Here is a 16006-nt window from a genome sequence, read left to right on the forward strand (position 1 = left end):
ACAACTATTTTAGTAACACCTTATGTAACTGAACGCATACGCAGCATTAAGGAATGCGCAGACCAAATCATCCACCAATACAAAGCTGGGTAAGATATAAGTCATATCAAAGAAAAAAGAAAAGAAAAGAAACAAGAAAACCTCAGTATTTTCTTCTTCTTTTTCTTCTTCTTTAGATTAACTCAGCAACCAACTGAGCATCCTTTAACTCTGGCACACTCAAACGAGGTGTAACAACTGTAGTCACACGCCTAGGCTCCGGAGTTAAAGCAGATGATGTATGTGAAGAAATTAAAGTACTCACCTCCTCTCGTGTTTTTGAGTCATCCTTTGTTGTATCCATTACTTTCATCCACCAATCGTGTGGTACTCTAGATGATAATATGTTATCTTCCTGTAAATGAGGTAGAAATGACGGTGTGGCGGCTAACTCTCCTCGTGCAAAAGGTCTTGGTAAGAGACCACCAAGTGTGTAAACACGTTTAAATCCATCATAATTAGAGGATTCATGATATAATGCGGCAGATCCTTCTTTAAATCGAAGATTAGGTGTTACCTTTGTTCCTGTCAACTTGCTTGGTCCAATTACTGTTTTCTTAGCGTAAAGTGAACTTGCTAATTCATGTTGTAAATCTGTGTGTCCACGTAATGCTGGATCTGCGCGAATAAACTGCAGTTGATTTTCCCGAACAATACGTTGAATCGCTGCAAGGATGTGTTCAATATGGTACATAATCATAACATGTGCTAATTCTTCCATAACATGCCAGACGAGTGCTCGAAGTGGAAACATTTCATTTGTAAAAGGTAATTCAAAGTATGTTGTGCCAATATCAATTTCAGAAGACCAAAGAAATAATTGTAATTCCCCAAATAATGTCTCTACAACATCACTTTTAAACTTGCTTACTACACGATCACTTAGTGTTAACTTTTGTAATTCAAGATAATCATAAGCACGAGCTAAACCATCATTTCCATCAATCATAAACTGTGCATATCCAAGGCGTCCACGAATACCACCTTCTCGAACAGGAAATAAAACATTAAAACGATCATTAAAAACATATTTCACCACATTATCTCCAACCCACTCAAGACGTTCAAACTCCCAAGATCGTCCAGCACCTCCTGCACTTTGATGAACATTAAATGTATCACGAATAACATCTCGATCTTTTAAAAACTTTAAAAGGTACTGTAATCGACGCTTACGAATATGACTATTATCATGACTTAATGAAGGAATACGATTAAAAACAGGAGAAGTATTAAGACGATGCCACCACATTTTTACAATTTCCTCTGGTGTTCCACAGTATGCACGTACCATTTCTAACATTAAAGCTTCACGTCCAGAATGAGGGATAACACCGCTATGACTGTGCCACTGCATATAACTCTCATTACACAATTTACACCTTTTACCATCAAAATCGCTAAAAAGATCTACAAACTTCTTTAAAGGTACATCCACACTTAATTGAAATGCACGTCCACCAGCATCGGAAACCATATCTTTACGGTAAATACGAACATGTGCATAAGGATCATTTGGGTCAGTCTGAAGATTTTCACTATCAATTGGAAGTGGATCTGGTAAGGAAGCCGTATTGCTATTAGATGAAGAAGAAGAAACGAGACGCACACGACGAGGTGTAGGTGCTATATCTGCCTGTGTTGGGAGTGATGAGATTTGACGCCGTGTACTCATCAGAGAATTAAAAGACCACAACATATTATATAAAATAAAACGACGCCATCCTTGCCGCTGCATGAGATCTGCAGCGTCACACCTTTGTGAACTTCAATTTACAAAATGATGAAAGAGAAACACCAAAACAAAGAAAGCAAGAAAGAAAGAAAAAAAAGTAATATGTTACATATATATATATATATATATATATATATATCATTACAAATACATTTATTAAATGTAGAAGGAACAATTAAAAAGAATAAAAAAAAGTGTATATCCCATTATGAACACACTTTTTTTTTTGACTTTTTGTTCTTGTCATTTTCTATTTCATTTGTTTCTATCATTTACAACGTTTCTTTCTGTACATGTTCCACCAGATATATATATATATATATATATATATATATACGCAACACACTATCATCAATCCGTCATCATAATTACCAATCAAAAGTAGTAAACACAATCTCATTTACTTTTTACGCTTCCCTTGTTTTGACTCCGCCCGCTGTGAAGTTTCCGAGATTTTCTTTTCAATCTCTACTAGCCGTGCCTCAATCTCATCAAGTCGGTCAAGCGATTTACCAGAGACTTCCTTTTTAATAATCTCCAACTGCTCACGAATACCATCAGTATAATGCGGGTCATTAAGTAATAATAACCGCAATCGCTCTTGTTCACATGCGTCAGAGACTTCTTCTTCTGTCTGCATTCTTTGCGCTTCTGCTTCCCGTTGTTCTTCTTCAACTTTGGACCGCCATTCATGTTCTTCTGTGGCGGTGACCAGTGAAGGTAAAGTGGCAGGTGGGATTTGGTGCATATGCGTTACATCAAGACACTGAAGGTTCGCTACTTCACGAGGGACGAATGCATAAACGTACATTTTATAATGACGATAGTAAGAACGCAAGAGATATTCGTCAATTTCTTGTCCATCTCGTATATTAAATATACCACACGAGAAGGGTGGACGGGGTACACTGTGTTGAACCATGAGATCCCGCATCCTGTGATAGGACTGGGCACGGGTATACTTTTTAGACATACTCTCTCTGTGAACCGTGAGAACAATACCAACAAGAGCACTGACCTTTTCTGCTGACATGAGACGTGATTTTGTGAAGAGAATAAGGTGTGCGAGCATATCCAAGAGAATCATTACTTGTCCTTCATTATAATTGGATATACCAATAAGTTTTCCCTCATTCGCTTCATCGATTATTTTTAGTACAGATCGAATAGTGGGAACATCAGCGGCAACAAGACACTTGTGCGTATCCTCAGGACTAAGAATTCGCCATGTTAGCGAATGAGCCATAGTCTATCACTATACAAATAACCACAACTTGTCGTTACTCTTCTTTTTATTATTATTACTATGGTTATTGTAATTGTTTTCTCAGACAATCAGATGTTGAGATGCAAAGAAATAAAGAAGCGACAACTTCCCCCTTTTCTTCTTAACTATTTACAGTATAGAAACACAAGTAGACGTCTTTCTCTATATGTATGTATGTGTAACCTCTGTAAACCTAATACCACAATACAATAGTGTTCGAAAGTAAAGAGATAAAGAAATTATAATAAATAATAAAAAAAACATTTGATCAAGAACAAAATCAATAACAATACCATGTCAAAAAGAAAAGAAAAACTCTTTAAAAAAAAAATATATATATATATATATATATATATATATATTACTTGATATGGGGGAAATCTCCCTTCATGTTTATGTGTCCCAGCGAATAAGAGAGAAAAAAACAAAAAGAAAAGACAAAAAAGAAAAGAAAAGAAAAAAAAGAGAAAAACAAACCTGTTAGACTCTTATGGTGATCGCTCATTCTTGTTGCTATGGGGCATTAACATTTTCTTCGTCATGGCCCGAAGAAAGTAAACACGGGCTTGAGTCGCAATCGCATGCATTCTTTCACCCTCTTCTCCTGTAGTAAAGGAGACTGTGGAAGCAGCAGAGAATAATATATCCTCCAAATACTTTACACGGTTATTGGAATCATTTCTTTCTGTTAACACCACCTGAGAAGACTCTCCAAGTATTATTTTGAGTTTATCGTACAATATCGCAGCCTCTTCACTACACCCACCACTGGCGCATGCCCGAAGACCATAAAGTAAAAACATCGCACGATTAAGTTTCATGTGTTCACTATTTTTGTTTTCCTTACTGTAAACATCTTCTCCTTCTTCTGTGTTATTAGGTGTATCCAATAATGGCATCATTTCCTTTACATGTTCAAGGGCAATCTTCCAGCGACGTTGGCGAACCAACAGCAATAAAAGAGCATTGGCATTTGGTAAATCCCAACAATCCTCTTGCAATGCTCGCAGTCTTAGAGCCGTGTTGGATAGATTAACAGGTGCTCGACATAAAATACGCATTAGGGAACTTACAACAGGTAATGGTAATGGTTTAGTAGAGGATTTATTCACTGAACCCGATAATTCAAAGGCATCCAAGAGTGATTCTAGAGCTACACTCCAATTATTATGTCTAACTGCAACTTCACAAAGCAAAGATTCCAAAGATGCTGTTGTTACTGGTTGTTTTGTTGTGTTTTGTTGTTCTCTTTCTTTAAATAATTTTACACTCATAGATAGTGCTCGGCTATCACGTAATGCTGATCTCGCCCTAATATTGAGCATCAGCCAGTGAATATCACGTTCTTCTGGAGAATGCAAAGAAGTCCACATATTCAACCAAGCCCATCCAATATCTCTTCGCATAATAGACATACTAAAATGCATCATTGGTACAAGAAGTCCTGATAAAACCATTTTCTCATGATTTTGAAGGGATTGTTTATTTTTATCCATTTCAGATGATGAATACGTATGAGAACGGCAGGCTGTATGATCCACAGCATCCCAATATACAGATATTGCTTGTAGCCAAAGTGATGTACCATTAGCAGAAGATTTAGCCCCGCCACGCACACGATCCAAAACTTCAGCAAAGAAAGAGAGACTTAACGTCCCAGGAGATAAACGAAGGTGATGTAATGCTATATGCATCATTGTAAGAGCATCATTCCATTGCATCCTACGAATTTGTGAAGTAAGTGCGTGTTCTAGCTTAAGTGCATCATTTTCATGACGAAGACTTAAAGCATAAACTAACTCATGCAATTTGGCCGTATTTTTTATCCGTGCAATATCCTCTGGTGAGAAGGTACGTTGTCGTAGTAAAGAAGAAGAAGAAGTATTGTTGTTGTTGTGGCTACCAACTATTCTTCTTTTTCGTTTTGTGTAAAAAAGTCGATGTAAATGTTGTAATTCTTTCTGTCGTAAATGTCGTCGGACTTGTTTTCCTAAACCACTATCATGTCCCAATAGACGTCGAATCCTCAACCGTGTAGAGGTCGGAAGATGACTCCAAGTAAACTCTGTATGGAGTCGTAATAGAATACGTACAACAAGAACAACCACCTCCACGGTTTCTTCAGATGTGGATCCAAACAATACTTTTTCACTAGTGGGGGAAATAGAGAGAAAACGAAAAGTTTCCTTTACAAGTCTTGAGGATTCATTAATCACCTCCAACATCAATTGTTTTTGTTCTTCTTCTTTTTCTTTTTCTTGTCCATACTGAGGATGATCTTTTGCATGTGTTACTCGTGTAGGTATAACCCCTAATACTTCTACCACAATACCAAGAAGAAGTGTTAACTCTTTTACTGTTAATAGTGAAAAGTCTCGTTTTTGTGATAAGAGTTCAACATTATTAACACATAATGTTAACGTAATACGAGTAACACAAAGAATTAATTCCGTCGCTAAAAGACTTCTTTCTGGTGCTCGACGTACAGATGCGAGATCTTCTGCCATATACAATTTAGAGAATATTCCCCACAGACCAATCTCACCATAGAGTGTATCCAAGAGTAAAGTAGAAAGATGAAGAGCACTCTCTTTCGAATCCACCGCTACAGAAGCTAATGCTACAATACGAGGGAGAGTCATACACACCAATCTAAATGAATTAATCATACTATCAGATAAAATAGCACCACTAAGCTTTTCTGATATATTTTCATTCTGTTGGTTCATTATCATATCAGTATTCTGTTTTTGCCCTTCTGAGGAAGTAGAATCATGAGAATACAATCCCAATTTGATAGAGGTTGCTAATACTTCTTGAGCTGCAGTTTCAGCACGATAACGGTCCACCTCAATATGTAAATGTGATGTAGCCAGTTTAACATAAATCATACACTGTTTTATTGCAGTTGGAAGATTTATTGAATGATCTTTCATAAGTTCCATATACCTTTCAGGTCTATCCGCCTTTACAGAACAAACATGTGATAACCAGATTGCTTGAACGGCGTATCCAGATGCGGTTTCATCCAAAAATTTGGGTACAACATGATGTGCAACAAACTGTTCCACACTACGGTTTTTTACCCACGGTTCTGCAGATAAAGCTAAAAGTATAAATATCACATAATCTCTTTTAGGTAGTTGTATACCGTGTTTCTCTGCAGTTTGTAGATAGCGAAGAGATACTTTCCATGATCCCGAACCCAATACTGCTCTTCGCATAGTAGAAAGAAATTCTATTGGAAGGGACCAACCACGTTGTGACTGGGGTCGTGATGAAATGTAAACACTCCCAATATGAAATGCTTCTTTCCAATAGCAGTAACTCTTACAAGTAATTGAAATTTTACGCCTTGTAATAGATCTCTGATATTTTTTTTTCAACATGGGTTGATCAGTAGAAATAATACTTTTACTCGCATCATGTAATAACATGAGATGATTTAAAATTGCCGTTACTTCAATAATTCGATTTGCTTCTTCGGTTGCTATTAACTTATCATGTTCATTTACCTTATCGTGGATACAGGACTCATTATCATCATTATCCTTATCATTATTATCTATGGTTTGGGAAACTAGAGTAGGGGGTTCATTCTCATCAATCATATCTATATTCCCCATAGATGCCTCATATAGAACCCATCGTTTAACCCAATCAGGTTGTTCATGAAATAGACGTGTACCAATTACAGGAATTTCTCCACCTACAATAGAAACATGAGCATCACCTTTTTTTCCATTTGTTTCCTTCATAATAGGTTCAGCTAATATTTCACATGAAGATACTTTATTATTTTTCACTTCTTTTTCTTCTTCTTCTTCTTCTTTTTTTTTCTCCAGAAAATTAGAAGATGACTTTTTACAACTATTAGCACCATTACCACCACCACCTTCATCATCATCAACAGTAGTACAATGACTACCACTAACAGTACTACTCTTACTATTTTGTCCCCGTGGTTTATCTGTACTTTCCCCTTTTCGTCTCTTTTCCATTAATTTTCTCTTTTCCCACAATGAAGAGTCTTTTTCTTCCATCCACCCCTTTGATTGTGATGCTGCTACTGTCGTAGACCGCTCATACGGTAAATTGCTTAAGAGCAACACCACATCCCACTTCTGCAATTGTACACCTAACGTTAACAATCGTTGGTAAAAACGCACCGCAGCGTCAATAGCACGTCTGTGAATAAGAAGATGTAGAAACCATCTTGCCCTAAGAGAAAGAGACTCCGATATCTCTGATGCATGAAGACAACTACGACGTAGGGATGTCCACATGGCAAGTAGAATAGCCGCATCTTCTTCATTTTTCTCTAAGAATTCAAGTAAGGGATCACCACTAGTAGAGACACCAGAGGTATCTTCGCTATGATGGGGTATATTACCATCATCCTCAGAGACTAGACCCAACTCTAATGCCTTTGCCCGCACATCCATTCGCATCTTTGGAGATACGACAGTATTACTACTTATATGAGAGGAAGTAGTAGTAGTAGTAGTAGTAGTAGTAGTAGTAGTAGATATTGGTCCATTAACAAAAAGATTATTCTCACAGGATGTGGCTAACTTTGGCATTACGGTTTCTGGTGTTATTGTTGTTGTTGGAACTGCGGTAATTCCAAGTAAACGCCACGCTGGACCAAACCGGCGCTGCAATTGCCGTTCATGCCGTCGAGATGAGACCGCACGGAATGTACACAAGACACTCGTGCCAGTCAACGTTGGGTGTACATGCGCCGATGTCCCCCGCGATGGACGCATACAGTCCACACCGCCTCAGTCCTCTACTACCGCTAACAAGAGAAAGAAAGGGGGAAATATTATCATTAGAAATAATAATAACAATAAGCAATGAAATATCATTCATTATCAAAAAAAAAAAAAGAATCAAAAAACAAACAAACAAATGCGCAACATTCATAAACACACAAACGCAAGAAGGAGAGTTACCATAGCCTTCTCTTCTTTCCCTCTTCTCTGAAATCATGGAAAATGCAACAAAAAGAGTCACCTACACACACACACACAAACACAGATACAAACGCACGAATACAAATACACACAACCAAATAAACACATACATACGCAGACCGAGAAAAAAGAAAAAAGAAAAAACGCCCAAAAATTCAAAGGAGACATCAAGGTCAACAAGAAAGAAAAGAAAAAAAAAGTTATCAATAACTAACATAACCTTTCTCAAGATGTTTTCTTCTGTTTCCCCTTAGATATCGATGTATATTTATACAATGTACCCATTAATGAGGACACCACATTACTTGCCAAAAAAAAGGATACCACTATTCCACCTAATATCAAACGTTGAGATGGAGACGAAAAAAGAAAAATTGAATACAACGACACCTCTTCCTTCTTACTATTAGCGTTACGGTAAAGAAAAAAAGCTGGTAATAAGAACGGAATCAAAGCCTCAATGAGCAAGTTTAATCTGAGACAAAGACGCCTAAAAGAAGCTTGTTCCTTTGGTTTTCTATCGCCCAAAGATGCACGATGAGAAAGTAAAACCCTTCGTATACGTCTTAGCCAAAATTCTCGTGTACCCAAAAGCACCCATGAAGTGGCAGCAACCAGAATAAGACTAGTAGCAAAAGGTAAGAAAATAAGAGTTTTTAATTCCTCTTCTAATGCTCCAGTAAGATCTGTCCATATTCCTATACGTGGTATGTTATCTGTGCCATTAATACCAGTGTCTTGTCCAAGTCTCAGTTTAGCGATAAGAGCTAAGGCCACTACAAATACATCCTTTGGTAATAATGATTTACTGTAGTGAACCCTTTGTATTTGTCGCTCAGCACTCGTTAATTGTTCTTTAAAGGAAACAAGCATTTTTTTACGTCGTGTATATTCTTTTAATTCTTGACGCAAAGCAGTAGTAGATTCATCATTAGCACTCATCTTGGATTCCACCTGATGTAACTCCTTAATAAGAGACTGACGCGCATAAGGTAGTAATGGAGTCACTAACGATAGAACCATTTGGTGTGCCCGTCTACTAGCATTTAATATCGTAGATGAAACAAATAAATTTTCTCTTATTTGGGTCATATTAATCTTTTCACCTGCAATTTTCTCTGTTATATTGGATGCATACCATGCCGTTTCTATACGTCTACTTTCTTCTTCCATTATACGCACCTCTCGTACACCGCGAGTTACCGGTTCACCATCAAGCACTATTGGGTACGGAAGAGCAGATATTTTCTCCATAACCCATGTATTCTCTTTTACACTTGTCATATTAACTACAGTATGACTAAATACAGTATTTATTAAATGAATATATTCTTCTTCACGTGAACCATCTTTAGCGATATCTGGAGCAAAGAGAGAATCACTAGAGAGTATCTCTTTTAAGAAGAGAGTATCTTTTTCAAGAAGTTTTCGCACATTTTCAAAGGAAGTTACATTTACAGATGAAGAATTTTTGAGTCCTTTTATTAACTTCCATCGTGCATCTGCACGAGCCTTTACAGCTAATGGTGATAATTCCACTGTAATAGATTTTTGAGATTCTTTTTTACTATTTTTCTTCTCTCCCTCATTTTGCATCTCTTCACGTTGCTGTTTTTCCTCTTGTTTCTTTTGCTCCTTTACCCTAAGTAACCATTCCTCATATGCCGCATCTTCTTTTGCAAAAAAGGCGGCATCATCATCGCGTCTGTTTCCGTGTGGCCACAATCCCACAGGTGTCTGCAAAGGCGCCGTAGACTGTTGTATCTTTCCTGAAGTGAGAAGCACAACTTCACCACTGTTGGGATCCACCCAAGTTGTCTCATCCGCCTGCACGGCTGTTTGTACTACTGTCAATAGCAACAAGAGAAGAATAAGCAGACGGTGAGGCAATAGCCTGGGAGTATCAACTCTATGATAAGACATGAGTTCCGTTCTTTTTCTTTTTTTCGTTGTTGTTGCTCTTGTTACCAGAGAGAGAGAGTGTGTGTATATATATATATATATATATGTATATATATGATTCCTTCTCTTTTCCTTTTCTTTTTCCTACTGTGGGTTATTTATTATTATTCCTTCGGTTATTATTATTATTGTTGAAAAAAAAAGGAAGAAGGAATACCAAAATGTAGTGTAGTAACAGAATAACACATGAATCAAAAATAATAAAAATAGAGAGAGAGAGAGAGGCACTAATAAAATAAAAGAAAAAAACAAAAAAACAAATGAACAGAGGACTCATCATTATTGTCACCTATTAAGCCTCCCCAGCAGCTTGAAGAAGAGGAATATAAAAAAGAAAAACAAAAAAAAAAAAAAAAAAAAAAAAAAACAGACACGAGACTAAAAAGAAAACTTTGAAATGATACCAAAAAAAAAAAACACACACACATTATATAACTGTAGTATCACTGAATATATTAAACCGCACTGTTAACACACAAAACTGCAAACATCCCATCAACATTCCCCACATCACCAGAAAAACAAACAAAAAAAACACAATAAAGAAAAGAGGGGTATTTTTCTTTTTTTTCCCCCTTTCTTAACTAGTCCTCTGCAAGAGAAAAAAAAAGACAATATCAAAAACACAATGGAGTTTCGCACGAAAAAAAACACACACACATAAACAACAAACTTGAGAAAACTAAACCAAAGAAAAAAGAAAAAATTATTGAAATCAAAACAGAGAAAAAAAAACACAGAAACGGGATAAATCCCGTTTTTCCTTTTTTTCGTTCATTCGTGTGGGAATATCTCCACATATATATTTTTTCCCCCCAATCTTCTGGTGCGTTTTGGATCGCATTATTTTCTTCTACAATGAGTTGCACAAATACAACTAGTTCTTTCATTTTTTTTTTATTTGATTGATTGTTTTAACCCTTTTCGCTCGCAGTCATTTTCATTCTATTCCACATATATACTCTTAAGCTTGTTTCTTGTCTTTCTTTGACTTAATCCTTTTAACGTACACCATATAACCAGTGACGGATACGGCGGCAACAACCCCCACCAACACCGCCAAACCCACTCCCTTGCAGTATTCACATTTCTCACCGGACTTTTTGGGAGCACTTGACTTTTTATCGGAGGAGATTTGTTTCCGTGCGGCGTCCACGCCCGCCTTGACGCCCGATCCCACGGACTCGCCGACGCTTGCGGCTGTTTCCCGCACCTGATGGGTGATCTTCACTGTGTGTTCCTTGGCGCTGTTGAGATGCAGTGTCTGTCCAACCCACGTGAGGCCGGCGGCGACCCAGTGGAGTGCCGTGTCCAGCGTGCTGTGCTCCCGTCTGGCAGGGGCATCGTAGCGAACAGCAAAGGCTTCCATCTCCGTCAGATATTAAATACACAAGAACCCACACGTGAATAATAGATATCGGGATGAAAAGAAGATACTTAATATTACCAAAAGCGCTCAGAAAGAATTCACAGCACTACTTTCGCTGATTTTATTATTATTTTTTTTCTTCTCTTTCCTTTCCTCTTCTTTGTTTGTTGTCTTGGTTAAAAAAAAAAAAAAAATGGAGAGAATGAAAAAAGAAAGAACACCCTGTAATATTTTTAGTCGTCGTTTGAGACTTTTTTTTTTTTTTACACAGTTGTAAAGAATTGCTGCTTATTGTCAGCCCATGATTCAAGTAGTAGGTCCAAAGGAAAACTAATAATAATAATAATAATAATAATAATAATAATAATAATAATAATAATAATAATAATCTGGGATAATATGCAGCATTTCAAGTATACACTGAGCAACGGTAAAAAAGAAAAGAAAAAATGTGGAAATTGCAAACTCCTCTCTCCCTCACCTCCACTACATCATCATCTCCTATACACCAGCAACAACATAGTTACATACGAACACAACCTTAGAATAAAACGTTGTAAATTAATGTAACTGTTTACAACCAGAATATAGGGAAAAAATTCGTTACCATATTTTTTATCTTTACATAGAATTTCTGCAGCGACGCAGCATAATATGTACCTGTAACAGTGTGTAAGCGTCTATTATAATAAGCTCCCTCACCAAATTTCGGAGGTGGAAGATCATCATCCTCAACGTCACCAACCCTATTCCATGGTTCTACCAAAAATTTTCGAAGCTCGGGTTCATTCTCTTCAGCAGAAGGAGAAGAAGAATCCAAATCAGTATCAGTAAGGGTACTACCTCCATTAAGGGAAATACCATAGTATCGTGCTTGCTTAATGGATAATTCAGTTAACATATCTAGCAACCATTTTTCTGCATCTTTGTTACTAAATCCAGAAAATGGTGAAATCCCTGTCTGACGGATATACTGAAGTAGTTGCCGAAGACACAAAGGATTTCCAACTGGTCGATACATACCTTCATAGGGTCTCTGTGGTGGAAAAGGACGTCCTTTACGCATGGCAACTTCAATCAACACCCCACTACACATACCTAGAGCACGAAATATCTTATCATTAATTTTCACATTATCAATAAAACCCTTATCAACAGAAGAAACCTCATGTGATGTTTTTACTTCTCCTTGTTGCCAATTTCTTACTCGTTTAAGAGTAATATATGCAAAAAGTTCCATCATAGATTCTGGTAAAGCATAAAAAAATGGCATAGATGAATCAAGACCAAAAAGTACACCATACTTTTTTGTTTTAGGTTTTAACTTGTGCCACTGAGCTGTTTTATGTTGTTCTATCCATGTTTCAACCAAACGATTTCCCCAAACGTGTTCTGAGATATAATAAGCAATGCTATGTAAGTGTTTGTTACCACGATTCATTTCTTCAATTAATATAAAAGTAAAACCATCAGGTTCACCAGACATTAAAGACATAGAAACAAGTTGTAGAGCAATAGAAGTTTCACGAACGTATTCTGAATTTATAACTGAAGCTGCCATCTGCTCTGCAATTTCAGTAGGAACTCCTCCAATTTGTTTTACCGGTATTATTTCCTTTGCTAAATTTTCCTCCAATACCTCGATTTCTGTATTGGTAAATGGGAACAAAAGAGTATCTTGTATTATACCCAAGAAACGTTGTGACCACGTCCATTGTGTATAATTCAAATAACTATGAATATCACTGGTAAATAAAAGTGGATTAAGATGATGCTCTTCAAATTGTCGTTGCAGTGTGTCTCTCAGCCGTTGTAATCTTCGCAATGATGCTTTTCGAACCCTTATGAACTCCCACGTCTTCCTGGCGATATTCCTCGGCCGCTTTGGAGCTACCTGTGGTGCCAGCGACTCTGCGGTTCGCCGGAGGGCGGCGGCGTAACTCTCGCGCGTGTCGCTGACGGCGGGCCGCAGTCCGGCGGTGCTGCGGTGGAGGGCGCTGGCCGGCAGCCGCGGGAGGAGCCACGCGAGGAGGAGCAGCGGGTCGGCGCGGTGGGGGTCGGGGCGGGCGAGGACGAGACTCCCGCCGCCGGCCGCCGCCTCCCGCCAGAGCCGCCCCGCCTCCCGCAGCAGAAATAACACCGCCTCCCGCCCATCACACACATCAGTAGTGGAAGAAATAGTGGAAGAAGAAGAACAGAGGGAAATCCCAAAGAGACGCTCCACCACCATCTTGGGATAAGGGCCCTCTCTTCCAGTCAAGGCGAGCAGCAGAAGACTCTCCTGCGAAATAAAACCAGACCGTGTGAGATCAGACAAGGCGCCATTCGTCCTCACGCGTTCCATGAACTTCCCACAAAGTGATACCTCCGGCCACTCTTTATTTCGTAGAAAACTGAGTTTTGTAAAATCACTGCGGTTTGCTTTAAGAAGAAGTTGCTCTGCATTTGCAGGAAGGACAGACATGGCAGAATGAAAAACTCCTGCACCAAGTTCTACAGCCTGAAATGCATACTCTGCAGCAAGTGATAATTTCATACCATTTAAAAGTTGAACATAACTAAGAAGGACCAAAATATCGTGAAGTACAAAATGTGCCTTCTTTGATTTTGCTAATACTTTAAATTGAAGGTGTTTCATGTTATTACTATCTACCAAATTTGAAGCACAAACACCCATTTTAAACCCATTACGACGTAAGAAACGCAACTCTTCTATATGTTCTTCACATGCACCGCCACGATCATCTTTTGAAAAGTAAACTTCATAATTTTTTTCTTCCACTTTCACATCACAGGTATACCTTAATTTTCGTAATAAAGAAAGAAGTATACACTCCGCACGCTTTAAATCACGTGGCATACCTTTAATACCTGCGATATATAATTGAGCTGTAAAAAGACCACGTAGTAAAGCAGGAGAAATTTCATCCTTAGTCCAACTATTAGAATTTTCATCACTTTCAGAACTTTCAATTTCCGTACTAACGGCATTTAAGCGACCTCGTGTTATATATGGTTCATTAATAACACTCCAACTATTTTCCACACCCAAAAATCTCTCAAATCTTAAAAGTTTATCTGCTGATGGCTTCATTTCAGTTAAATTATCATTATTGTTATTATTTGTTTTTGTAGTCAAAATTTGTTTCCAGAAATAAATTGAACTATCAGAGAGACTTGTCGAAATTAATCTTGCTGCTATTTGAGTTTGTTGTGGAGAAAGTATACCATGTTCTTTCATGGTTGCAAGTGTTAATTTTGCACTCTTAGATCCTGTACGAGCTGCTTCCCAAATACGTAGATATGCCTTTGGAGTTCGGTGCCACCAAATATTCATCATAGATTTTTCTTTATTAGAGGATGTATCATCAAGAAGTTCCATTATACCAGCAAAAAATTTTTTCTCTGATTGAAAAGTAGTAGAGATTGTACAAAGTCCTGAACAGGTTGAGAATATTCCACGATCCACATCATCCAATACAAGTTGACGTAAAAGGGAGAAATAATTTTCATTTTCGTTTTCATTATATCCTGTACTATTTAAAAGAATAACATGATATAGTGTTTGCAATTGTGTAATAGAAACAGTAGATCCACTTTGCATTATCCATTCCTGAAGTTTTCCCACAATATTACAGTATAAAGGACATCGAGAATCACATTTTTCATGCTCATCTTTTTTATCATGATAAAAAAAATTATCCATTATAGTGTTACAATTTTTTTTCTCTAATGTTCGAAGATATTGCATTCGTTTTTCAGTAGGTAAAACACTCTGGGCTTGCAGAGTTTCTATGGCGTGCCGAATATTATCACAACGTCTTGAGAAATGTAAAGAAGAAACATTTTCTTTTCCTTGATTGATATTTATAATAGGTATCTCATAATTTTTATACTCTCTATGGTGTTTTTGTTTCTTACTAAACTCTTGTAGTTGATTCATCATAATAACACGACTTTTGCGTTCACGGATATTATTAACATGTTGACGTCTTTCCTTTTTAATTTCATTATAATGAATACGACGTATAATATTATGAGTTTTTTCTACAGTTTTCATATATTCCTTTATTTTTTCTTTTCCTTCCCGTTTTATATTTCGCAATACTTGTCGGGTAATATTAACCTCAACATAGGGTCGTTGATGTAAATCATACTTTATATCTAAATCTCTAAAATAAATCCAAATGGTTTCATTACTTTGTGAGAGTTTCATTCCAATAAATCCTAATGTTTCCTTCTCACTCGTAATACTCATCTCCTTTTCACTAAAGAGTAACGCCTGAATAGCCTTTAATCGACGTACACCATAACTCTCTTCCAAAAATTTGGGTTGAAATACTTCACGTAATAACTCCCAGAAACTAAGATATGGACATTTACCATTATTTTTATCCATAAATAAAAGAGACCAAAGAAGTTTCTTAGCATCTTCACTTGAAGAGAGTCGTACATGTAGTGGTATTGAAAGATTAGACAAAAATTGTTCATTTGCAGTTGAAGTAGGCGTTTCATTAAAAAAACTCAACATATAACCTTCTTCTATGATTCCTTCTTCTCCAGCTGCGAGAATAATGGATACCCACAGAATAAGAAAGCATACTGTACAAAAACGCATTATCGTATATATAAATAAATATATATAAATATATATT

At 37.2% G+C, this 16006-nt stretch overlaps 6 protein-coding genes across 6 annotated transcripts; all 6 read right to left on the reverse strand.

The window, feature by feature from the left end:
• Positions 1-172: 172 nt before the first annotated feature.
• TM35_000024260 (putative RNA editing complex protein MP61) lies at positions 173-1777 on the reverse strand (the record flags this gene model as incomplete). Its single annotated transcript, XM_029021744.1, has 1 exon — positions 173-1777. The coding sequence occupies one exon, from the start codon at positions 1775-1777 to the stop codon at positions 173-175; it is 1605 nt and encodes a 534-aa protein (XP_028887166.1).
• A 397-nt stretch (positions 1778-2174) lies between these two features.
• TM35_000024270 (flagellar associated protein) lies at positions 2175-3020 on the reverse strand (the record flags this gene model as incomplete). The annotated part of the gene is made up of 1 exon (XM_029021745.1): positions 2175-3020. The coding sequence occupies one exon, from the start codon at positions 3018-3020 to the stop codon at positions 2175-2177; it is 846 nt and encodes a 281-aa protein (XP_028887167.1).
• Positions 3021-3529: 509 nt separating this feature from the next.
• On the reverse strand, positions 3530-7810 carry TM35_000024280 (uncharacterized protein; the record flags this gene model as incomplete). The annotated part of the gene is made up of 1 exon (XM_029021746.1): positions 3530-7810. One exon carries the CDS (start codon positions 7808-7810, stop codon positions 3530-3532), a length of 4281 nt encoding a protein of 1426 aa, XP_028887168.1.
• A 435-nt stretch (positions 7811-8245) lies between these two features.
• TM35_000024290 (putative 3-transmembrane protein A13) lies at positions 8246-9943 on the reverse strand (the record flags this gene model as incomplete). Its single annotated transcript, XM_029021747.1, has 1 exon — positions 8246-9943. One exon carries the CDS (start codon positions 9941-9943, stop codon positions 8246-8248), a length of 1698 nt encoding a protein of 565 aa, XP_028887169.1.
• Positions 9944-10946: 1003 nt separating this feature from the next.
• Positions 10947-11351, reverse strand: TM35_000024300 (uncharacterized protein; the record flags this gene model as incomplete). The annotated part of the gene is made up of 1 exon (XM_029021748.1): positions 10947-11351. One exon carries the CDS (start codon positions 11349-11351, stop codon positions 10947-10949), a length of 405 nt encoding a protein of 134 aa, XP_028887170.1.
• A 574-nt stretch (positions 11352-11925) lies between these two features.
• TM35_000024310 (uncharacterized protein) lies at positions 11926-15969 on the reverse strand (the record flags this gene model as incomplete). The annotated part of the gene is made up of 1 exon (XM_029021749.1): positions 11926-15969. The coding sequence occupies one exon, from the start codon at positions 15967-15969 to the stop codon at positions 11926-11928; it is 4044 nt and encodes a 1347-aa protein (XP_028887171.1).
• Positions 15970-16006: the final 37 nt, after the last annotated feature.

This window comes from Trypanosoma theileri, assembly GCF_002087225.1.
Source record: "Trypanosoma theileri isolate Edinburgh chromosome Unknown TM35_Tth_2_V1, whole genome shotgun sequence".
Taxonomy (NCBI): domain Eukaryota; phylum Euglenozoa; class Kinetoplastea; order Trypanosomatida; family Trypanosomatidae; genus Trypanosoma; species Trypanosoma theileri.